The 23,254-nt window shown below is 51.3% G+C and overlaps 1 protein-coding gene across 14 annotated transcripts in view; it reads left to right on the top strand.

Moving 5' to 3' along the window:
- DYSF (dysferlin) overlaps window positions 1–23,254 on the top strand; it is a 203,115-nt gene that overhangs the window by 175,984 nt on the left and 3,877 nt on the right. For all 14 annotated transcript variants that reach the window (XM_021699074.1, XM_021699070.1, XM_021699072.1 and 11 more), the window contains 13 exons: window positions 1,115–1,243; window positions 1,542–1,697; window positions 3,491–3,582; window positions 6,090–6,260; window positions 6,916–7,058; window positions 8,804–8,943; window positions 10,168–10,256; window positions 10,522–10,617; window positions 11,109–11,250; window positions 15,307–15,406; window positions 20,019–20,197; window positions 21,606–21,715; window positions 23,040–23,187. In XM_021699074.1, coding sequence (XP_021554749.1) covers window positions 1,115–1,243; window positions 1,542–1,697; window positions 3,491–3,582; window positions 6,090–6,260; window positions 6,916–7,058; window positions 8,804–8,943; window positions 10,168–10,256; window positions 10,522–10,617; window positions 11,109–11,250; window positions 15,307–15,406; window positions 20,019–20,197; window positions 21,606–21,715; window positions 23,040–23,187 — 1,695 coding nt within the window. The remainder of the gene's footprint in view (window positions 1–1,114; window positions 1,244–1,541; window positions 1,698–3,490; window positions 3,583–6,089; window positions 6,261–6,915; window positions 7,059–8,803; window positions 8,944–10,167; window positions 10,257–10,521; window positions 10,618–11,108; window positions 11,251–15,306; window positions 15,407–20,018; window positions 20,198–21,605; window positions 21,716–23,039; window positions 23,188–23,254) is intronic.

The raw sequence follows: 23,254 nt of genomic DNA, 5'->3' as shown, positions 1-23,254 counted from the left end.
GAAATGGCCAAATTGACAAATGAGGGAACTGTCCTTTGAAATGATTAAACTATATAAACAGATCAAGAACATACTCAAAAAAACAAAACAAAACAAAATAGAATGTACTCAAAATGGTACCTATCAAATATAAACCAAATAACTAGTTGTTATTTTTGAGAATCAAAATGCAAGGCAATAATAACATTTTCTTTATATTTACTCATATTTTCTAATTTTTAATAACGAAACTGCCTCACTTGCATCATTAATTGTTTCTTGGAAGGGATAGAACTGGGGCTAGGCCTAAATGAGGAATAACACTTAGCAGTACGACAAGGGAACTGACCTGGAGCGTCTTGGCTGTCAGTTTCAGGTGTAACCAACTTAGCATGTATATTAAGTTTTTAATATCACTGTTAGGTACATTTTATTACCTATAATAGAAAACTGCTGCTTTAGTTAAGCCTAAGCAATTCCAAAGCATGCCTCTAACAAAGAGAAGTCAGTGGGTTTTTGAGAGGAATGGGATAGATACATTGAGTTCGCAAATTTAAAGTAGTGCTCAGAAGGCAGCCGCGGCCCGGTGTTTGGTACCACGGGTCGCCTGGCTGTCCTGGACAGGGAGCATTTGTGGCTTGAAACACAGACCTATAAATTTTCCAGAGTTCTGTCTCGATCTTCACATAAAATGTCAATTAACTTTTCATTTGTTTGTTTGGTTTTTTTCTCTTAAAAAAATACACCAGCCGGGTACGTGATGACTCCTAGATACCTAGAATGTTGGATTCACCAGAAAACTGTTCCCTAATGGTGCTGAAACATGTCTTCCCCACTTCCCCCCTCTCCTGCCCCTCCTGTCCCCTACCTTCCTCTCCCTTTCCTCTCCACTCTTTGCGTCCTTTTAATCTCCACCTGGGTCCTGTCCCCCTCTGTCCTCTCTGTTCTTGGCTGCTCTCCCCTTCCCCTCTGCTACCTGCCTTTGCCTCTCTAATTTGCATGCGGCCTTTCACCTCCTTTTCTTCTCTGTGCCTCGTCCATCTTCACTTGAATACTGTCTTGTTTCCTCTTCCTTGGCTGGCCCTCTCCTTTCTCTCTTTCCCTCCTCCCCTTTTCTTGTCCCCACGTGTGGCAGGTCTACGACACGCAACTGGAGAACGTGGAGGCCTTTGAGGGTCTGTCTGACTTTTGTAACACCTTCAAGCTCTACCGGGGCAAGACTCAGGAGGAGACGGAGGACCCATCTGTTATTGGGGAGTTTAAGGTACGTCCTTGAGGACGTGTCCCTACCCGGGAGGCCTGAGACTATGAAGTGGCAGCCATAAGTGAAGGGGGCGGGAGCAGGGCTCCTGTAGTAACTATGGTAATGAGCATGGTGTTGATGTTGGCACATGGTGACTCTGTGGGTGACGCCGTCAATGCAGAATCTGATGGTGGTGAAGAGATGGCGGTGGGCTTGGTGGTCTCAGGTGTGATGACTGACAGAGATGACGGTAATGGTCATGATGGTGGTGGTGTTGGTGATGATGACGGTGAATGTGTTGGCCCCTCATTCTTTTCAGGGCCTCTTCAAAATCTACCCCCTCCCAGAAGACCCGGCCGTCCCCATGCCCCCAAGACAGTTCCACCAGCTGGCCGCCCAGGGGCCTCAGGAGTGCCTGGTCCGCATCTACATCATCCGAGCATTTGGCCTGCAGCCCAAGGACCCCAATGGGAAGGTAACATTCCTGGAGCTCTCAGCTCTCCCAGAATGGCAGGCTGGGGCACAAACGGGCTGCAGAATCTGGACACAGCTCTCCCCCAGGGGGTTCACAGTAAGCCTCGGAAACCAGCCAAACACACCCAGCACTGAGAGAGGCGACTGGATGCAGTTCGGTCAGGGGCCAAGTGCTCTAGGAGGTCAGAGAAGGCCAGGCAGTGCAAGACTTGGCAACCATGAGGAAGGCTTCGCAGAAGGAATAGGATTCTTAAGGATCGATGAAGTTCTGGTAGGCTAGGAGGGAGAAGAAAGTAGTATTTTAGGATGGGCCAAAAAACTTGGCAAGAGTTTGTGAGAAGACTGTTAGGCACGAGGATGAGACACAAGAGGAAGCGACATGGAAGGTGTGGGCCAGGGTTGGACGTCGTTGGGCTTCAGGTGGTGGGGGTGCGGGCAGGAGAGAAGGGGCTCGGTAATGGTGCTGTACCTAGCCGTGCTGGAGCCCGAGGCAGAAGGGAAAAGCAGTAATTCTGATCCTGTCCTTGTTTAAAATTTAGCATTTTGTTCATCAGGGCCTGTTGGCATTGACTTTAATTTTTTAAATATTACATTAGAATTTGTTTATCTTTTTTTTTTAAAGATTTTATTTATTTTATTTGAGAGAGAGAGAATGAGAGAGAGCACATGAGAGGGGGGAGGGTCAGAGGGAGAAGCAGACTCCCTGCTGAGCAGGGAGCCCGATGCGGGACTCGATCCCGGGACTCCAGGATCATGACCTGAGCCGAAGGCAGTCGCTTAACCAACTGAGCCACCCAGGTGCCCCTAAAATTTGTTTATCTTCATTACTGAGTTTTGGGGGCACTCCCTCAAATTTTGTGCCTGAGGCAACTACCTCATCGCCTCACTCTGGTCCTGGCTCTGAGGCAAAGAGAGAACTTGCTGGAGGGCCGGAGTCTGGAGCTCTGGGGAGATGGCTGGGGAGGGGCAGAGAAAACTTGGAAAGAAAGAAAGAGGAAAGAAGAGGGACAGGCGGGGTTGACTGGAGTTCAGAGGTACGGGGCTGGGTCCTCTCTCATCCCCTGAGATGGGTACAGGCCTAGCATGTGTCCTTGAGGCTGTGGGTGAAGGTCTACTGTCCTATCCCTGGAGCCTGCTTTTCAGCATGAGAAGTCATAGCTGACCTTGCCCTGCTGGGAAGTCAAAGGGCAGAAAAGAGCCATCCCCAGCCCAGGCACCATGATGGCCTCCAAGATGTGGTGTGGCCAATGGTCTGTTCATGCACTTCAGGATTTCTTTTTTTCTTTTTTCTTTTTTTTAAAGCACTTCAGGATTTCTTTATGCTGTGACTGACCCTGAGCACTCTCTGATCCCAGCTGCTCCTGGAGGCATCTGGGGAAGGCCAGCCTGGGCTGGGTTAGGCTGATGAATTCTGGCCATCTCTCTCCCTTTGATCTGTTGAAGCAGAGGTCACAGAGAGGACCCTAGCTGGCTCAGTCACATATATAATACAGGCTGTAGTGTTTCTGAGGATATGAGCCTTGCCCTCACCCACCTTCCCCCAATGGGGCAGTGCTTTGGGAGTATGGAGGACTCAGGTTCCCCATTTCCACTGCTGGATCATGACCAGAAGTCCGTGTCAGGGCCAACTGGTGTGGTGGTGTGCAAGATGGGGCCCTTGGCCTGGCACCAGGGCAGGATGGCAGCTTCTTGATGGCTGGCCTCCTAGCCTCATGGGGAGGCAGAGGACCGAAGAAGCCTCGGAGATGTGTTGGGAAAGTGAATTCATTTAAGTCTTCCTGTCTCTTCCCTCAGTGTGATCCTTACATCAAGATCTCCATAGGGAAGAAATCCGTGAGTGACCAGGATAACTACATTCCCTGTACCCTGGAGCCTGTGTTTGGAAAGTAAGTTGGTGACAGCTTGGGTCTGGCGGGGAGGTACCAATCTGGATAACCCCCAGCCCTGGGCAGGGAGATGTGGCTGCCACTGGGAAGTGCCCAGTTCCTGAGGCAAAGCTGTAGTCCCTAATCTTGCACGTCTGTAGGGGTGTAACTTCGGCTCGCTCTTCATCATGTGCTGAAGGCTGGAGTCCTGGCCGAAGCTCCTACTTAATCTCATAAACGGTTACCTCAAAGAGTGGAAATCTAAATGGAAACTCAGAGCCTGCATTTGCTAATTATTCTTTTTTTTTTTTAAAGATTAACTTTTACTTTAGAATAGTTTTAGATTTACAGAACAGCTGCAAAGAAAGCGCAATTTTTGTATATCCTTCACACTCCATTTCCCTCTTATCTATCCATGGTTCATTTTGTCAAAACTAAAATGTCAATAGTGGTGCGTTACTATTTCTTACACTCTAGACTTTATTAGGATTTGGCTACTTTTCCCACTGATGTCTTTTTTACTGTTCCAGAATCTCATCCAGGATACCATGTTGCGTTTAGTCATTGTCGTCTGTCATTGTTGCGTGTTCATCTTTCGCAGGTAGACAGAGGAAGAGAGTAAAATGCTTCTTGAAATCTAAGAACAAGGGGAGGAAGAATCCAGGCCTCTTGCATGGGCATAGCTCCCAGGCATCCTGAATTGCTTGCTGTCTGGATGTGAGCTTATTTAGGCTGGAGAAGGGAGAATCACAGAGGGAAGTTGGTGGCTCTTTCTCTAGCACCGGTGGGAGAAGGTGTGTTGTTTTGATACTATCAGGTGACCCCTTGAATTCTTAAACCAGTGTCTGTAGAGTTGGTTGTGGGCACTCAGGCCTGCGGCAGGGAGCCGGTCAGCCTGGAGAGTTGCCTGCCGTCCTGCCAGTGATGAGCCCCCGGCAAGCTGGAATGGGAGGGAAGTAGGTGGGGAGGGGCTCCCTTTGGTGAGTTCCGGTGGCCGGTGGCCGGCCTGAGGCCCCAGGCTCATGGTGACCCGGCAGTAGATTGGGCCTGTTTGGAGTGGGTGTGTGTGTCAGGCCCCAGGGCAAGGTGCGGGGAGTGAGGGCAGAAACTCTTTCTTTGTAGAACTCGTGTGCTGAACAAGCCCAGCTCAGGGAATGTAATGAGAACACAAGTTTGTTTTTGTTTTGTTTTTGTCTGCCTATATCCTGTAGACATTTCTTCTGTGGGGGTTACCTCCCTCATTTCTTGAGTGGAAACTGTGGCAGGCAGGTGACTTTTCTGCTTACTTTTAGACAGTCTGCTTTATCCTAAACCCAGTCTCAAGGTGCTAACCAGAATGCCCATTCATGTGTACTCATGAACCTGACAGGCTCCATCTAGGATAGTCACCCCCTTTCCCAGCTGGGTCCACTTTGGGTGTAGCTGTGCGCGGCGTGTGGATGTGTGTGCAGGGAAGGAGGGAGCTTTGCCTCTCTCCCTTTCCTGTCTAATGTGTCCCACCAACCCTCGACTAGCCATGAAGGTTCTGGGTCGTGCATGGCCAGGACTAGGGGACTAGGAGAGGAGAGCCCCATGTGCTCACTGCCTCTGTGTTTTCTGGGCACTCTCTGGGTGGCAAATGTTGAAAGCTGATTTATTGTCTTGTGAGTGCTTTCCAGAAAGCCCCTTTGAGCCCACCCACTGAAGCTCCAGGGAAGTGGTGGATGCCGCGGCCCTTTACTGATGGCCCTTTTCAGATGGGCCTCTCCACAGTCTCACGGCTGGAGCCCCAGGTCCCATGGGGTCGGATTCCAAGTGGCTCCCGTTCGGCCTCACGGTGGCCCAGCCAGGATAGGAGCGGTGTCATCTCTCTCTCCGCCTCTCTGCGGCCAGCTGCTTTCTTTTCCTTGAGTACGAGTCAGGTGCCAGGCTTGTGCCTCCCACCTGCAGGGAACTCTTTCAGGGGAAAGGGGGCTATCCCTCCACACTTGACCTCAGAGGGGGGATGGGGGGTCTCAGAGCACAGCAGGAGCTCCCTCCAAAGAAATCTCTTCCCAAATCCTCTTTCCCACTCTGCAAGTAGGTGTAAAGCCCTAAGTGTCCCCAAAGTGGGTCCCAGGTCACCCCCTTGGTCAATTCCAGTGCTCTGGCACCTTCACATCTCTTGCCTCCCGGTGTCCTGGTAGAAGCTTCAGTTGTGACTTTCTGTTCCAGTTCATCTGTTCATTCTGTGGTTCAACAGGCAGGTAGCTACTCTCTGCTCAGCGCAGATCATTTGGGGCATGTGACATACACGTGTGTATGTGCACACACATACACACACACACAGAGAAAAGTCCAGTACCAGCAGAGTGCTGGGATTAATACTTTAAGATGTACAGAGGCCCGAGGAAGTGGACTCCAGGGCCACTCTTGGAAGGGGAGAAGGGGGCCAGGGAAGGCTTTCAGGCCCCTGCTCTTGTCCTGCTGTCCCTCCCTTGAGCACCCACTGTGTCCAACAACATCAGGGAGTCTGCAGCACCCTGACGTCTGCCCTGGGCCCCCTGCAGGATGTTCGAGCTGACCTGTACTCTGCCTCTGGAGAAGGACCTGAAGATCACACTCTACGACTATGACCTCCTCTCCAAAGATGAAAAGATCGGGGAGACAGTCATCGACCTGGAGAATAGGCTGCTGTCCAAGTTTGGGGCTCGCTGTGGACTCCCACAGACCTACTGTGTGTAGGTGCAAGGGGCTGGTTGCTCTTCTGCCCCCCGAATCCTGAGCACTTACTGTGTGCCAGCCCCGGGCTTAGCACTGGATAGGTGCTCTCTCGCTCAATCTTGTCCCCACTGTACTTATACGGAGCCTGAGGCCCAGAAATGTTATGGTTTGTAAGTGGTGGGATTCAGATTTGAACCTGTTTGTCTGACTCTAAGAAACTGGCTTGTCATCATGTGGTTGTAACCCAGCTCTCCTTAAGATACTACCGAGCCCCTGTAGAGGGAAGAATGAGGAAGGAGGGAAAGGAGAAGGGAGACAGACCATGGGTCACATGGGCCCCAGTGGAGCGTCTGGGGATCTGTGTCAGGTGAACTCATGTGTGGACAGCCCCTGCTCCGTTCTTGCCAATTTGGGTCTCATTTGGGTCTGATTCTCTCAATCTGGAAATTGAAAATATCTAGGTTCCATCTCAGTATGCATTTAAACACGTCCTGTTGTCTCTGGGCCTCAGTTTCCCTGTGTGTCAGGTGGCCCCCCACCCCGTCACGGCGGGTGAGGGTGCCCACTGTAAAAGTGAAGGGTGGGGAGCTGTGCAGGTGGGTGCACAGGCTCCCGCGCACCCCTCGGCAGCACCCTGAAGAGTCTCTTCTTTGCCTTGTGTTTGGGCCTCAGCTCTGGACCCAACCAGTGGAGAGACCAGCTCCGTCCCTCCCAGCTTCTCCACCTCTTCTGCCAGCAACGCAGACTCAAGGCTCCTGTGTACCTCACAGGCCGTGTGCTCTTTCAGGATAAAGAATATACCATTGAAGAAATAGGTGAGCTGCCACGTGACCCCAGAACCATGGTGGGCTCTCTGTCACCTCAGGGGCCAGGGGTGAGTGTGAAGCCAGGGTCTGGGTCACAGGATCAGTTTGCTTCTGGCTTTGGGTGCTCAGACTTTAATTGGAATTTGGGGTCCAGATGACCTCTGAGACCATTCTCTACTTGAATTGCACTAACTTGCCAGCTTGGCCTTCTGGGTATCTTCTGAGCTGCCATCCCCCCCTCGGCCCCACCTCCCCACACCCCTGACTCCCAGCTCCTGTACCTGAAGCATCCACAGGGCAGGCAGGAAGCCCTGCGGCCTCCACCCTTGCCCCTGGATCTGCCCAGTGCTCCCGCCTGAGAGTTCTGCCGCATGCCCCCCTGTGTGTCTGAGATGTCCACAGGCCTACATTGCCCCCCAGGAGCTGCTCAGACTCCCTGGAGTTGTTTATAGGCCCGGGGGGCGGGTCTCACTTCCTGGTCGTTTCAGAGCTGTTTGATGTCAGAGCTGGTGCTGAGGTTATACAAGGGAAGGGTGGCTCTGATTCCCCATCCCCAACCCCTCCTCCTCCTCCTTCCGCTGGTCTGTGAGCCCCTGTAGCACGGGGACCAGGGCTCACGGTCATACATTCATGAGAAAGGAAAGCCAGAAGCTATTGATGGTGAGGTCCCACATTGGCCTATTTTTGCAGATGAGGCCATGGAGGCCAAGAGTAGCTAACGACCTGCCCAAAGTCACGCAGCCAGTTAGGAGCAGAACCAGACCCCTGGCCTGGGGGTCCTGCCGCAATGCTGTGCCGCTTCCTTTGTGGCACCCGTTAGAGTGGGCAGAGCAGGTTTGTTAGATGAACTTGTGTGTGTGTGTGCATGTGTGTGTGCACGAAAATCTGTGCTCTTGAACACGGATACACCTGAGTGCACATACCTGTGTGTGTCCTTGTGTGTTTGGACACACGTGGACTGTCCTCCCCCCCAGTCAAAGTTTTTTTAGTGGAGGCTCCAGGTTCCTGTGGCTGGCTGGTTGGCCAGGCTTGTCTGCATCAGAACCACCCTTGTGTCCTCAGCCCGTCCACAGCACCAATCCTTGACCTACTCCCTAGCACGTAGGAGCTGTCCCTGGAAAACACAAGGTGGAAGGGAAAGGTGCTCACGGCCAGTCCTGTGCCTTTCCTAAAGGAGGGTGTCATCTCAGCTGCCCTGCTGACCAACGGTGTCACTGCTCCGTGCTTCACTTCTGTCATCTGTGAAACAGGCATGATAACAGCACTTACCTTCCAGGGTTATTATGAGGCTAGAACCTGTTAAGATTTATGAAGACCAGTGCCTGGTTTCTGCTTTATAAGTGTTTGCTGTGATTGCTATTATTTTAGCTATTGCTCCTAGTAGAGCAGATTGTGTGAACAGGAGAACAGTAGTACTGAAAGCATTTAGATGCCTGATCTGGAAATAGAGGTTGCTGAGGCTCAGAGTTTGGAGCAGTCAGGGAGGGCTTCCTGGAAGGGGTGAACTTTTGGTGGGAAAAAAAGAGCTTTATAGAAGAGGCTTGGTAGCAATGATGGCAATGAGGAATCTGGATTTTAAAGCTGGAGCCAGTGGATGGTGAGGCTTCCCTTGCAGAGTGAGACCTGAGGGTCAGAAGTGTGTCTTGGCTGGGGGTGAGGGTGTGGGGGTGAGGGGCTTCCCGAGGCCTCCAGGCAGCCCCACTATCCCTTGCTCACTCAACCCTGGCAACTTTTTTGTCTTTCGTCTGGAGCAGAAGCTGCCAGTGTCTTGAACCCACACCTGGGCCCCGTGGAAGAGCGCCTGGCCTTGCATGTCCTCCGGCAGCTGGGCCTCGTCCCCGAGCATGTGGAGTCCCGGCCCCTCTACAGCCCCCTGCAGCCAGACATTGAGCAGGTAGGACAGGGCCCCTGAGCCCTGACCCCCAGCCAGCCCCGCCCCCCAAGGACGGCATGGATATCCCAGAGGCATCTGTGGGGAGCTCAGGATTTGGCCAATCCCTCCTTGACATGTTTTCCCATAGTCTGAGTGGTGACCATTGTTGGCCTACAAGAGGACCCCTTGGGCCTGGCCTCCCCTGGCTTCCTGCAGCCCTCAGGACCTGGGGAATGAGCCTGAGCCATGGATAGACCTCTGGATTCCCATGAGTCATTCAGAAGCCTCACTGTTTCAGCTTGGCCTCAGGATGCCCTCCCCTACTACCAGCCAGTGACATCCAGGTGGCTGGCGTGGGGCTGGGCTGCTGTGGGGAATCCAGACAGGGCGACTGGCACCCTATGACAGAATGGCAGAGCTATCACTGAGAGTGGTCATCAGGAGGGCCAAGGGCATCCTCCATGCAGAGGGAGGGTGAGCAGAGGGACAGCTGGCCCAGGACTGAGACCGGGAGGCTTCCTGGAGGAGGTGAGCTCAGGACTGAGTTTTGGAGGAGGAGGAGAGAAAAGGCGACAGGCAGAGAAGGGCTGAGGCAGCAATGAAGGTGCTTTATAGACATGCAGGGGACATGTCTCTGCTGTTTGGACTGAGCTCTCTTGCCCTTGGTGGGTGGCTGCCAGCACCCCAAAGTGGCACAGCAGGTGTTGATGTGAACTTTCAGTCTCCAGCTATGTGCCCTGGAGAAGTGACTTCAGTCCCTGCTTTCTCTGTGAGATGGGGACAGAAATAGTATGGAGCTTACGGAGAGGGAGGGAGCTGAGGGGTAGCAGGTGGAGTGCTTCCTCGTGGAAATCGTCTGAAGCTCCTCTGAATAAACTGTGTTCTCCGACCCTCCAAAATCTTGTACATGCCATTCCCTCAGTTGGAAAAGCCCTTCTCCCCTTGTCCATCTGGCACACTGAGACTCAGCTCAAATATCATCATCTCTGAGAAGCCTGCCCTGACCCCCACCCCCCAGGCCTGGGCTCAAGTCATCAGCCTGTGGGGCAGCAGGCTCACTGCTGCAGTTGGCCCTGGAGTCCCCTGTAGGGCATCTGCTCTCGGGGTGGCGGGGGGGGGGTGCTCTCTGGGGCAGGGCCTGGGTGTTCTTCTTCCTGGGCCCCACCTGTGTGGCACAGAGCAGGTGGTTGATAGGTGTTGGTGGAATGAAAAAGGTGGGGAGAGAACGGGGTTATGTCTCCCCAGGGGAAGCTGCAGATGTGGATCGACCTATTTCCCAAGGCCCTGGGGCGGCCTGGACCTCCCTTCAACATCACCCCACGGAGAGCCAGAAGGTGACTTACCCCAGTCAGAGGCTTGGAGCTGAGCAGAGTGGCGGGATGGTTGCAGTTTGCTGTGGGTGGGACCTGGAGGTCACTCTTGGGCCACTTGTTGGGCCACTTGGGCCAGAGGGCATCGCTCTTGTGTGGGCCTGGCTGAGTGCCCAGCCAGGCAAGCATCGGGGTCTTGTTGGGTGAGCCAGCCTCTTGGCTTCTCAGTCAAAGATGGCCCACCCTTTGCTGGGAAATCCACGTAGACTTGAGCCCTTCTTCTCCACAGGTTTTTCCTGCGGGGTATTATCTGGAACACAAAGGATGTGATCCTGGATGACCTCAGCATCACCGGGGAGAAGATGAGTGATATTTACGTGAAAGGGTAGGGAGGCATCCGCCTTCTCACCTATTCCAGCCCCATGGTGTTGGCCTGCTCCCTCCTTCTGGTGGCGCTGCACCTGCCCTTGGGGAGAGCCCCCAGAGCACAGGGAGGCCTCAGAGCTGGGCTGGCTGGAGGCAGAGAGCGCCTCTGGGGTGGTGGAATGGGGGAGCTCCAGCGTAGGGAAGGGAGGGAGGGAGAAAGGAAGGAGGGCCTTATGGGGCTGGTCCCTGCCTTTGGTGAGTCCTTCTCCCACCAATTTCTTCTACACAAATCTTTGGGTTGAACTTAGAAGGTTTGAGGATGTCCCTCAAGAGAGAAGTTAGAATGTTTTAAAATTAAAACATTGGTACTTTGCAGAGATTTCTGGGGGATTGTTTTTGCTTTATCCTTTACCAAGTGCATTTACCTTCTTAATTCCTCATTTGCCTAAGTTGGGGGTGCATATTGTGGTGGAAGCCTTAATTAGACATGTTCTCTAAAATGTTGTCTAGTTGGATGGTTGGCTTTGAAGAGCACAAGCAAAAGACGGATGTGCATTATCGGTCCCTGGGAGGCGAAGGCAACTTTAATTGGAGGTTCATTTTCCCCTTTGACTACCTGCCTGCTGAGCAAGTCTGCACTGTCTCTAAAAAGGTGAGCACGGGCCATCCCCAGTGGCCTAGTCCCAGGGCTTTCTGTTGTGGGTGTCACTGCCCTGCCATTGTCACACCTCACCAGTGCCCCCGGATGTTGGAATCCCCATGGCCATAGCCCTGTGACCTGTCTCCCCGCCTCCACGTCTGCCACCTCTCCCATTACTGCCATCATTAGCATTGCTACCCCCCCCCAACCACCCCCCACCAGTGCCACAGCCCCCATCTGTAGCTCGGTCCAGATTCTAATTACTGCCTTCCTCCCAACCCCAGACAAACCAAGCGGCAGGAAGGGTCGCAGGGTCAGAGTGGGAAGAACATTCGTAGGGACACCCAGCGTGGCTATGGAAGGGGCAGTGGGGCCACACCCCATAGGGAGAGCTTCTCCAGAGGGCTGGCCTCACCTGTGGATGGGTTGTCCGCAGGATTGGGGTTGCTTAGCTAAGTCCCTCGTGTGACATCGTTCCCCACATTTCTGTGTCTGGTGCCTGTGGTCACTGTCCAAGCTGGACACTTACTGGGCGCAGCTCAGGCCTTCCAGGCCGGAAGCCGTTGTCCTCCTCCCTCCCTGACCTCACTGCGAGCTGCAGGCCCCTGGGGGACCTGGTGCAACAGCCAGGGGTTGGAGGCGGGTCCTGGGACCTCAGCTCTCTGTGTCTCAGCAGCTCCTCATTGAGGTCTCATCTGGATGGTAAATTCTTTTCTCCTGCAGTAGGCAGAGCCTGAGGCAGGCAGCCTCCTTCCTGGTGGCACTGCACCTGCCCTTGGAGAGAGCCCCCAGAGCACAGGGAGGCCTCAGAGCTGGGCTGGCTGGAGGCAGAGAGTGCCTCTGTTGGAGCTTCTGTCCACCTGCATCCCACCCAGAGGTGCTCTCTACTGGACAAAGTGAATGCCTCTCTGGCATTTCGGTTCCGCTGCTCCGATTTCCTTCCTGAGGTGGCACAAGGCTTAAAGCTGCCAAGCTTCTGCGACGCCTTCTTTTCTGAATGGTTGAGTGGCTTCAAGAAGGGAAATATAGAACGTACTTCCTGGGCGCTGCCGAGGTCTTCTTGGCTCTCTTCATTTCATCCTTCCCTCATGACCCTTGCCCAGCCCAACACGCAGGATCCTCTGCATTTTAGAGAAACCAGAATGTTCCAGTGAACAGTCTAAAACCATCAAATGAAAGAAAATAGGGTTAAACAAGGTTAAATGCATGCTTTCACCCAGGGATTGCCGCATAGTGCCTGCCAGAAGGCAGAATTTAGCAATAGCCTTGGGTTCTGTGCAGTCAAGGAAAGCCTAGTCTCTTTGTAGGTTTAATCTTGTTTGCATTTGCCCAGTGTATTTGTCTATCACGAGTTGTTTCCATAACAAAGCAAATGTTGCATTTGTTGGGGAAGAGCTCCAAATCAAACACACACTGCATCTCTTTGCTGTGGGCAGAGGGGGAGTAGGGGCCGGGAATGGGGCCAGGAGGGCTCAGGCATCCTGTCTTCTGTGCTTGGCATGCCGGACAAGGATGGGAAACCGAGGCTGAGAGATGCCGAGGGGCCTGCTTAAATGGGAGGCGGGACTACCCCCTTCACTGTGACACGTGGGGATATGGGCGAGGAGGCACAGGAAGCAGAGGCTCTGTTTTTTCTACAAAGTAGGAAGAGAGAATCTCCTGGCACTGTGGCAGGTGAATTGAGACAAATGGAAACGGCTGGAAGAAGCCATTATGCTGAGTGAGGGAGCGAAGGGGGAGAGAGTGGGAGAAAAAGGCACAGGGGGAGGGAGAGAGAGCCAATCGTGATGCTGAGGTCAGCTGAGATGCTGGAAGTGCTGAGGACCCAGCTGGAGTTGCTGGTTAACAATTTGAGGTGGTTCCATTCTAGCAATGGAGGAGTTCCATGGGGCTAGCCCGGGAAGAATGAGAAGCCCAGCAGGGCTGCGGGGGCGGGGGGGGGGGGGGAGAGAAGGAAGAGGAGTCAGGGAGTCCAGGAAAGGCCCCCCCGCGCCCTGTGGGAGGGGCAGGGGCAGTGGAATACGGTGGGGTGCCATGCTCCAGGAGAAGGTAGCTGAAGGGAGGGGTGGAGGAGGTCAGAAGAGGAAGAGGAGGCTCTGAAGTCAACCAGGGGAGTGAGGGAGGATCTGGCTTGAGCCAGGAAGAGCCAGTGGGTCCCTCTGTGGGAGAAGGGGCCTAGGAGGCAGGTGAAGCTGTGCCCACAGTGGGGCACCAATGAGCTGGTCTGGGCCAAAGGACTGAGTCTGGGAGTGAGATGGTGCGGGGGGTACCGCACAGCCTCTGGGCTCCCCAGTCCCGCCCGCAGAGCCAGCCTTCTGCCGAGGGGTTCGGGGCCTCTGGCAGGCAGGCCCTCCGGGGACCCCATTAACCAGACGAGACTGTCATAAAGCACAAGGGTCTCCTTTCATCCAGCTGCTTTGAACCACCGCTGGTTGCCCCGGCCTGGCTCCCCACCTGGAGCCCAGCACACCCACTGGGGCCTGCCTGCGCGTCAGGCACCCACCCTGCAAATAAACAGCTAGTAAAAGGGCCCAGACCGGGAGCGTAATGAGCGCCTGGGACCTGGGGGGCCATTCCCCAGGCTGGAGCCCCAGCGCAGCTGCTCCCACCAGGGGCCGTTTGAACCTCTGGCTCATTACTGAGCCCATAAACCGGGCCGGCCAGAGGAATGGAGGATGCTGGCGGCCTGTGCAGGCGGGCCTGCGGAGCTGGCCATAAAAGCCCCGCCAGAGAAGGGAGGCACCTGCAGGAGGGCTGGGGCCCGGAAGAGGGGAGGCACCAGATGGGGGCCAGCTGGGGGCCCGAGCCCCTTGCCAAATCAGGCAGTGGTCCAGGCTGCAGTGGTGTGTGCTTTGCAAGGTGACCGTTCCTCACAGGGCATGGTTTTTGGTCCAGGAGCTCTGTGGGTCTGCGTGACTGGGGGTGGCCAGACAAGAGGCACAGCCCCGGCTGGGCAGCAAGACTGCGGGTACAGGGCACCCAGGGGCAGGCAAACCCTCTGTGATCAGCAGTTCTCCCGGACTCCCGGCAGAGTCTGTCCCCTGAGACTGGTTCTGGGCCCTGCTGTGACCTGCTGCAGGATTGTCATAATGGTTCCTGTCCTTACCACTCACTCAGGAAAAGCTACAGCTGAGGGCAGAGAACAAGCATGAGCGGAAAAGCCTCACAGACAGTCCTTTGAGTTGAGCGTGGCTGGATTCAGGGGTGAACCCAGGCCGCAGCATGCCTGTCCTTATCCCTCAGCTGCTCTAGGAGGCTTCTGTGGGAAGAGGTCCATGATAATGCTGGTCCAGGCTAAGTGGTCTCAGGGAGGCAGGGTAGGGAGAGCAGGAGGGTGGAGAACTTCCCAGCACTGGGGGCTTTTGAATTGCCCCAGGGCAAGCTCTTGGAGATAAAGATGGGGTGGGTGGCCGTGGCAAGGAAGGAGCTGGGGTTACTGTCGCCCCTTACGGCAGTGTGTCAGGGGGATCCTTCCGGTGACAGCTAGGGTGGGGTGGGGAGGGGGCCCCCAGGTTCCCAGCCAGCCTACCCATTCCTCAAGAGCACAGGGGCAAAGCAGGATTTAGAGGTGAGAGCGGGACTCTGGAACCTGACGGCCTGCCTGGGTTTGAACCCCAGCTCACCACTTCTCAGCAGCCTGACTCAGACAGGTTCCTTGCTCTGGCTTCCTCAGCTCTAAGGACAACATCTCCCTTATAGGTTGTTGGAAGCATAAGTGAGCTCAGAGTGGCAAAGGGCTAGAATAGAGGAAGTGCAGATTAATATTATTATTATTAGCTGCCAGATCTTGGGCAAATTCTTAACTTCTCCAAGTCTCTGCTTCATCATCTGTACAATGGGAATGAAACCTCCGCCCACGGCACTGGGAGGCTTCAAGGAGCTACGTCACGTGAAGTCAGCCTGCATGGTTCCTTCCTGGGTCCTCGAACACTGTCTGTTGGTATCTTAGCAATCTTCCTGCCAAGACCTGGTGCTGGCAAGTCCCTAAGAGATGTCCCATTCATTGCCTCCTCCGGGCAGCCTTCCAGCCTCTCTAATCTTGCTTCCCTGCTTCCTCTTCTGGGCCAGGATGCTTTCTGGAGGCTGGACAAGACTGAGAGCAAAATCCCAGCCCAAGTGGTATTTCAGATCTGGGACAACGACAAGTTCTCCTTTGATGACTTTCTGGGTGAGCACTGTTTCCGGCGCACTGGGGGTTGACCCAGAGCCCCCGCTTGTGTGCGTGTGTGCATGTGCCGTTCTTAGGAAGGCTGGCAGGAGGAGTGGTCCTACTGTCCGTCCTCAGGGAGCTCAGGGTCACTGCTCCCTGGTGCTGAGTATGGTCTGGGACACAGAGGGGTGCCTGAGGGCCTGTCAGTGGAGGTGGTATGGAACGCCAGGCTACATGGATGGTAGCAGTCAGGTCAAGAAGAAAGGAAGGCACAGGTCAAAGGCGGGGCAAGCATGAGCTCAATGTCACCGACTGTCTGGCCTCACCTTTGACAGGATGCCCCCACCTGCACCCCTGTCTAGACTGGGCAGCCGGGCCCAGTAAGTGAGGGGCTCTCGTCAGTCCTCACGCTTGTGTCTGAGTGATGAGTGAACGAGCCACTGTGGCTCCATCCTCCAGGCCCCCAGTCAGGATTCTGGTGGGGGAGAAGTGTGCAGAAACCCGAGCTGGGAGCAGGGAGTGCTGGGCTGGAGGATGTGGTAAAGACAGGGTGAGATGTGGGGCGAGGAGGATGGTTGTACGGGGCCAGCAGGTGGGACTGTGAGTAATAGCCCTGTCACAACTCTGAGAGTTCCCCAGAAAGTGTGGTCTAGCTGTACGATTAGATATTATTCAGCCACAGAAAGAAAGGAAATACGGATCCATGCTACAATGTGGATGAACCTTGGAAACATGCTAAGTGAAAGAAGCCAGTCACAAAAGGACTAAGATTGTATGCTTCCATTACATGAATCGTCCGCAGTAGGCAAACCCAGAGACAGAAAGTGGCCTGGTGGTTGCCAGGCGTTGGGAGGAGGGGAGTGAGAATGACTGCTAATGGGTATGGGGCTTCTTTTGGGAGTGATGACAATGTTCTGGAATTAGATAGAACTGGTGCTGGCACAACTCTCAATATACTAAAAGCCACTGAGTTTTACACTTTGAAATGGTTAAATTGGTACATTTTATGCGATGAGAGTTTTAATTCAATTAAAAAAAAAAGTGGACCTCGTGAGAAAGGCAGCCTGGGGCGTCAGGAGTCCTGATTCTTGGCCCACTCTGCTACTTGGGAGCAGGGTGGCTCTGGATGGAACACTGGAGCCCTTCTTGGCTGGCCCTGGATTGCAGAAAGGTGAGCTGGTCTTTGCTGAGCCCTTGGGCCCCTGCAGGGGGCGTTCAGAGGAGCCGCTCCAGCAGGGATGAGGAGGAGGTCAGCCCGCCCCTGCAGCTCCCTGCCTGGTCACCCACATTCAGAGGACGGCACTGGAAAAGATGCAGGCTGTCAAAATCATGGCATCCAATTGGACTTTTGTTATTTTACTGATTCTCCTGCAATACATAATCCCTGTAGAAAATTGGAAAATACAGATCAACAGTGCCTCGCTTTGCTTATGTGTTAAAATTTCACTACCCAGAGATAACCTCCACTATGTTCACACGTATAATTCCATATATAAGCAAACACATGTATGTTATATGTGTATTTACACACATATATAATCATACCTACATATATGGCATGTATATAGCAAAATGAACTTTATCACACATATGTTTTATATCCTGATTTTTGGGGAAAACTTAATATTTCAAGCATATCCTTTCTGTTGCTAGTTACCTGCCCACGTTTATATCTGCATCATAATACTTAACTCCTGCCTGTCGCTGGGCCCTATTCTGCCTAACTAATCTTCTCTTGGTGGGTCCTCAGCTCACTTTTGGATCTTCCAATGTGAGTGATACCCTTAGGCACACATCTCTGAATTTTTTGTGTATATCTTTCCTGAACTGTAAGTAAATTTTTAGAGTCTTTGTACATTTTCGTGGTTTTGGAAATATTTTGTTCAGTTGCTCTCTAGAAAGGTTTTGCATTTTTACATTTACATTTTATTCCCACCTGTGCCCTTTTTGTATCACTTTTGCTACCAGTGTTACCTTTTTTTTTTAAATTGCCTATCTGACACCTTATTTTATTTTATTTTATTTTATTTATTTATTTTTTTAAAGATTTTATTTATTTATTTGAGAGAGAGAGAATGAGAGACAGAGAGCATGAGAGGGAGGAAGGTCAGAGGGAGAAGCAGACTCCCTGCCGAGCAGGGAGCCTGATGCGGGACTCGATCCTGGGACTCCAGGATCATGACCTGAGCCGAAGGCAGTCGCTTAACCAACTGAGCCACCCAGGCGCCCTGACACCTCATTTTAATTTTTGTTTGCATCTCTTCATTACTTGTGAGGTGGAACTTTGAAAATATACTTATTTCCGTATTATTGGTGGGATTTTATTTTCATGGTTTTGTTCATCTTGTTCGTCTTTGATTTTTGATTTTCAGAGCGCTTTGCCTAGTAAGGACACATTACAAATAATTCCTCCAATTTTTTCAACTGCTTTTTAATTTTTTTATGGAGTCTTTTTTTGCTTACAGACTTAACGGGTTTTTTTTTTTTGGCATCATTCTATCACCCTTTTCTTTATGAGGTGAGACTTCAGAAAATTAATTTTAAAAAGAAAAACGAAGAAAGCTGCATTTTTACTGAATGAGAAAACTGTTCAAAAAAAAAGCAAAATGGGCTCATCTTTTGTTTTTAAAAATAAAAATAAAACCATTAAAACTACTTTTAACTTCATAAGGTTTCTTTTTTCTTCTTCATAATGTGTTTTTAATGACATATTTTGCTTTTTTAAAATATTTATTACTTTAAAAAAAAGTAATAAATAAGATCTATCATCTTGCCAATCCAGAGATTATACAATGTTTCCTTACAGTCTTTTATGTAGATCATACTGGGATAATTTTGTGTACACACACACACACACACACACACACACATGGTTTAATATCCTGATTTTTCTTAATGTTTTATTAGGACCATATTTAAAATGGGAAACAAACACTCATCTACACTTGAGGGATGGAGAGACGTGTGGGCGAGTGGATAGATAGATGAACGCTCATACAGAATTGAACAAGTGGATGGATAGAATAATAGCCTGATTAATGGATAGGTGTAGTTCTCAACAAATGGCAGCTATGGAGGGACGGAGATAGATCACAGCAGATGGGTAAGTGGACGAATAAATGGATGAGTGGAAAGAAAGAAAACTAGAAAAATAGATCCCATTGGTGGATACTTACAGTAACTGAGCATTCCACACTGAAAAAAATCTAATCTCTTTTGCATGGTATTCAAGAATTTCTTTAATTTGGCCTCAGAAAACATTTTTTAGATTTATCTCTCTCATGTAATCCCTTCAGCAAGTTATGCTCCAATCGCATTGATTTCATCATGTTGTTGTGATTGGATTAGGTGAAACCACATGAAATTGCTGTTTTTATAGGTCAAAGACAGTTGAATACCATTTTCATATGGTCCAACCATGTAGATGGAGCTATATTACAGGGAGATGATGGATTAAATGGATGAGTAGATAAATAGTATAGAAAGATGGCTGCTTGGAGAACTAGGCGGGCAGATGGACAAATGGCCGGATGAATCACAGTGAGATACGACTTCACGTGTATTAGGATGGCTCTAAAAAACACAAAAGCAGAAAACAGAAAACAACAAGTGTTAGGGAGGATGTGGAGAAATTGGAAGCCTCAGACATGCTGGTGTGAATGTAAAATGGTGCAGCTGCTGTGGAAAACAGTTTGGCAGGTCCTCAAAAAAAAAACCAATACAGAAATTACCAGATGACCTAGCAATTCTAATCCTGTACCCAAAAGAATTGAAAACTGAGACTGAGACACTTGCACACCAGTGTTCACTGCAGCATGATTCACATTAGTCAAAAGGTGGACACAACTCAAGTGTCCCATCGACAGATGAATGGATAAACAAAACGTGGTCTATCCATCCCATGGAATAGCATTCAGCTATAAAAAGGAATGAAGCACTAATATGTACTTCAACATGGATGAACCTGGGAAGCGTGCTACGTGAAATAAGCCAGACACGAAAGGACAAATATTTTATGATGCCACCTCTATGGAATATCTAGAATAGGCAAATTTGTAGAGACAGAAAGGAGATTAGAGTATCTCAGGGACTGAGAGGAGGGGGGAAAGGGGAGTTATTGCTTAATGGGTAAAGAGTTTCTGTTTGGGGGGATGAAAAGTTTTGGAAATAGGTAGTGGTGATTGGTTGTATGATGTTGTGAATGTAATTAATGCCATTTGATTATGCATTTAAAAATGGTTAAAGTGACAAATTTTATGTTATACATATTTTACCACAATAAAAGCAATTTAAAAAATGGATGGATGGAAGGATGGATATAGACAATGGGTGAATGAATGGATTTGTACAACGTAAACTGAAGTTGAGTACGTGGGAAGCTCTGTGAAGGGTGAACGAGTAAGAGTAGATTATTGAGCATATGGATGCGTGAGGAGTTGGATGGGCAGCTGTGTGGCACGAGAGGCGATGGGTGGGGGAAATGAAGAGTTTGTGGGATTTGACCCGTGGCTAAGCGCATAGATCCAAGAGGAGGAGGTGACAGTTTTTCTTGAAACTGTCCAGCCCCAGGGTAGCCCCAGGCTGGCAGGAATGGAGAAACCCTCAGCCAAAGAACCCCTCTCTGCTGCAGGCTCCTTGCAGTTGGATCTCAACCGCATGCCCAAGCCTGCCAAGACAGCCGAGAAGTGCTCCTTGGACCAGCTAGATGACACTCTCCACCCGGAGTGGTTCGTGTCCCTTTTTGAACAGAAAACAATGAAAGGCTGGTGGCCCTGCATGGCAGAAGAGGGTGAGAAGAAGATCCTGGCGGTAAGTGGGCTCCCTCCAGCCTGGTGCAGGCGCCAGACTAGCTTCTTCCTTAGAAATCACTGGGCACAAATCTGGCGCCCTCCTTCTCTCCTGCCCTGCCTCTCCCTGTCTTCCAAGGTACTGTCATGGTTCTCTTCCAGTTCCCAGCCTTCTGGCTCCTTGAGGCTTGCATCCCAGGAAGCCTATTTAAATGGAAAGATAGCCTTACCTCCCTCAGGCCCTGTGTAATTTATGCTCTCCTACTTGACCTCCAGAGATCTGTGTCCTGAGCTCCCCTCTGGGCAGGGCTTCCAATGGAGGACCGGGGAGTTCCTCTCCCATTGGAGCAGGATCTTTTCAGGGACCATCCTTTTACTGCTGTCCTGGCCCAGAGGTCTGCTCAGGGGTACCATGACACCGTGGAGAACTGTCCTTCCTTCCTCTGGAGAGGAAGTGAATCCTGGACAGTTTACTGAGAACGCGCAGGTGTCCGGCCAGCCCCTAAAGTGGATCTTGAAATAAAATACCCTTGTTGTAGAAGGAATTTTAACACTTAAGAAATACTAGCACCTCAAAAGAAAAACCAGCAAAGGACATGCATAGATAATACACAAAAGAAGTACAAATGGCCGTTAAACATTTAAAAAGGTTCATTCCCCCTAGTAATTAAAGGAATCATTTTAAATGTGGAAACATTTTTGCCTATTAAATTAGACATTAAAAAAAAAAACCCTAAATGCTCATTGCTGGTGAAGACTCAGAGGCAGACTCCTCGTTTACTTCTGCTGGGAGGGCTAATGGTTTTACCATTTAGGGAAGCAATTTGGTAATATATAGCCAGGGATTTAACAGTATTTATGCCCTTGGACTCTGTCATCCCACTTTTAAAAATCTCTCCTAAAGAAATAAACAGACGCAATTAAAAATGTAGTCTCTGGGGTGTTTTTTTGCAGCATTGTTTATAACATCAAAGAGTTGGAAACAACCTAAATGAACCAAAATAAGTGTTTTACTAAATAAATTATGGTCAACCATCCCATAGAACATTTTACAGCCATTAAAAAGCAAACTTTAAAGAAGATATAATTGTATAGTGAAACATAAAATACTTCTAAGTGAAAGAAGGAAGCTCTAGAATGATACAGACACAGTGACATATTGCATATACTTGCAGAGGAAAATAGCTCTAGTACATAAAAATATGAATGGTGCTCATCTCTACATAGTGGAAGTATGGCTGATGTTCTCCCTTAGACATTTCTGTAGCTTCTAAATGATCTACAAGGAGCAGTAGTGCTTTTGTGATTGAACAACCCTGTATCTTAAAAAAAATAATAAAGTGGCTCTCATGTCTGTTCTGGCCAGATTCCTCTCCAAGCCACGGGGCAGAGCCTTTGTGCACCTGACCAGGTCCTCTCTGTCCCCTCAGGGCAAGCTGGAAATGACCTTGGAGATCGTAGCAGAGAGTGAGCATGAGGAGCGGCCTGCTGGCCAGGGCCGGGATGAACCCAACATGAACCCCAAGCTTGAGGACCCAAGGTTAGTGCCCAGCCCTTGACCCCTGATGCCCAGGGGGCTGGGAGGGGTGGTCCAGGAGGCACCCACTGCATAGTCATGCAGAGGTCACAAGGCCCACATGACTCAGAAGGGGACGTGACTTGTCCAAAGCCACATGGTAAGTTAGGGTCAGATGACAAGCATCACGATGGGGAGCACTCCTCAGCTAAATTTGAGAAGCAGGGGCTGTTGGGTCTGTGTTGGTTGTGTGCCGAGCACATGGTCACGTGCCATATATATGTCATGGTATGGAACCTTCCCTGCTGGGTTGTTATTATCCCCATTTTACAGATGAGGAAACAATGTCAGCAAAGTTAAATAAGGTCATTCCGCTGGGAAAGTGAAGCTGGAATTCTCACACCTGTTCTGATTGGCTCTGGAGCCCAATGAAGGTTTTTACCTTGACCAAGCTGCCTTCTGTGGCTCACCTGTGGTGTCCATATGGCTTTCAAGTGGCCTTCCAGCCGTAATTTGGCCATCCATGAATCCCTGTCTTCCCTACCTCCTAGGCCCCTAAAAGATATAGACCAATCCAGTGGATGTTGAGGCCTTGAGGGCAGTTACTGGGGGCAGGAGGATGGCTGTGGGGGCAGCGGTGAGAGCTGCGTTTGCTGGGTCCCTCCCCACAGCCCGGCTCGGGTCACACTTGGCGCAGACGGGCCGTTTATCTCGGCGAGATCCCCAGTGCCTGGGGCTCTGAGAGGCGTCCCTGCCCAAGGATGTTGGGATCTGGGTGCAAAGACAAGAGAGACCCAGTACACCCAGTGACGTGCACTCGGGTGTTAAAACAGCCATTATTGAGACATGACGCCCTGCACGCTCTTTGAGTTGGCAGATGAGCTAGGGGAAGGTTTTGAGGTTCTCAGCTGTGAGTGAGAGACAATCAGCCTGCCGGGTTCACTTCCCACCATCCTTCCCTGACCATGGAGCAGCCCTGTGCATCTAGGCAGGTGGTTTGGCTTAACTGGGGCTCAGGGGGCCGTAGCTCACCTCATATGGCAGCCTCTCGAGCCTCTACCCCGCTCCCACATCACTAGTCTGTGATTAAGTTCTGGGTCAGGAAGGGGAGCTGGTGGCTGAGAACCGGGTCTCGGAGGGTGCCTAGGGCTTGGCGGCACCGAGAGGAGGAGGGCAGCCCAGGCAAGGCTCTCGCTGTGGCAGAGGCTCAGAGAACAAGGGAACGCAGAGGACAAGGGCTGGGGCTCCTGGGGCCAACTCTGGAGGGCCAGGGCGGTTTGGGAGCAGGGTTTGGAGAAGGCAGCACGGGTAGGGGGTGCCCTGCTGAGCTCTGGGGTCTCCCTTCCAGGCGCCCTGACACCTCCTTCCTCTGGTTCACCTCTCCGTACAAGACTGTGAAGTTCATCCTGTGGCGGCGGTTCCGGTGCGTCATCATCCTCTTCATCATTCTCTTCATCCTACTGCTGTTCTTGGGCATCTTCCTCTATTCCTTCCCGGTGAGTCTTGGAGGAGCCCCTGGTCTGATGAGGGAGATGGAGCCCCTACTCTGGAGAATCCCCAGTG

Source organism: Neomonachus schauinslandi, chromosome 10 (assembly GCF_002201575.2).
Source record: "Neomonachus schauinslandi chromosome 10, ASM220157v2, whole genome shotgun sequence".
Taxonomy (NCBI): domain Eukaryota; kingdom Metazoa; phylum Chordata; class Mammalia; order Carnivora; family Phocidae; genus Neomonachus; species Neomonachus schauinslandi.
The sequence above is the reverse complement of the archived record's forward strand: the minus strand, read 5'-3'. Positions and strand labels throughout refer to the sequence as shown.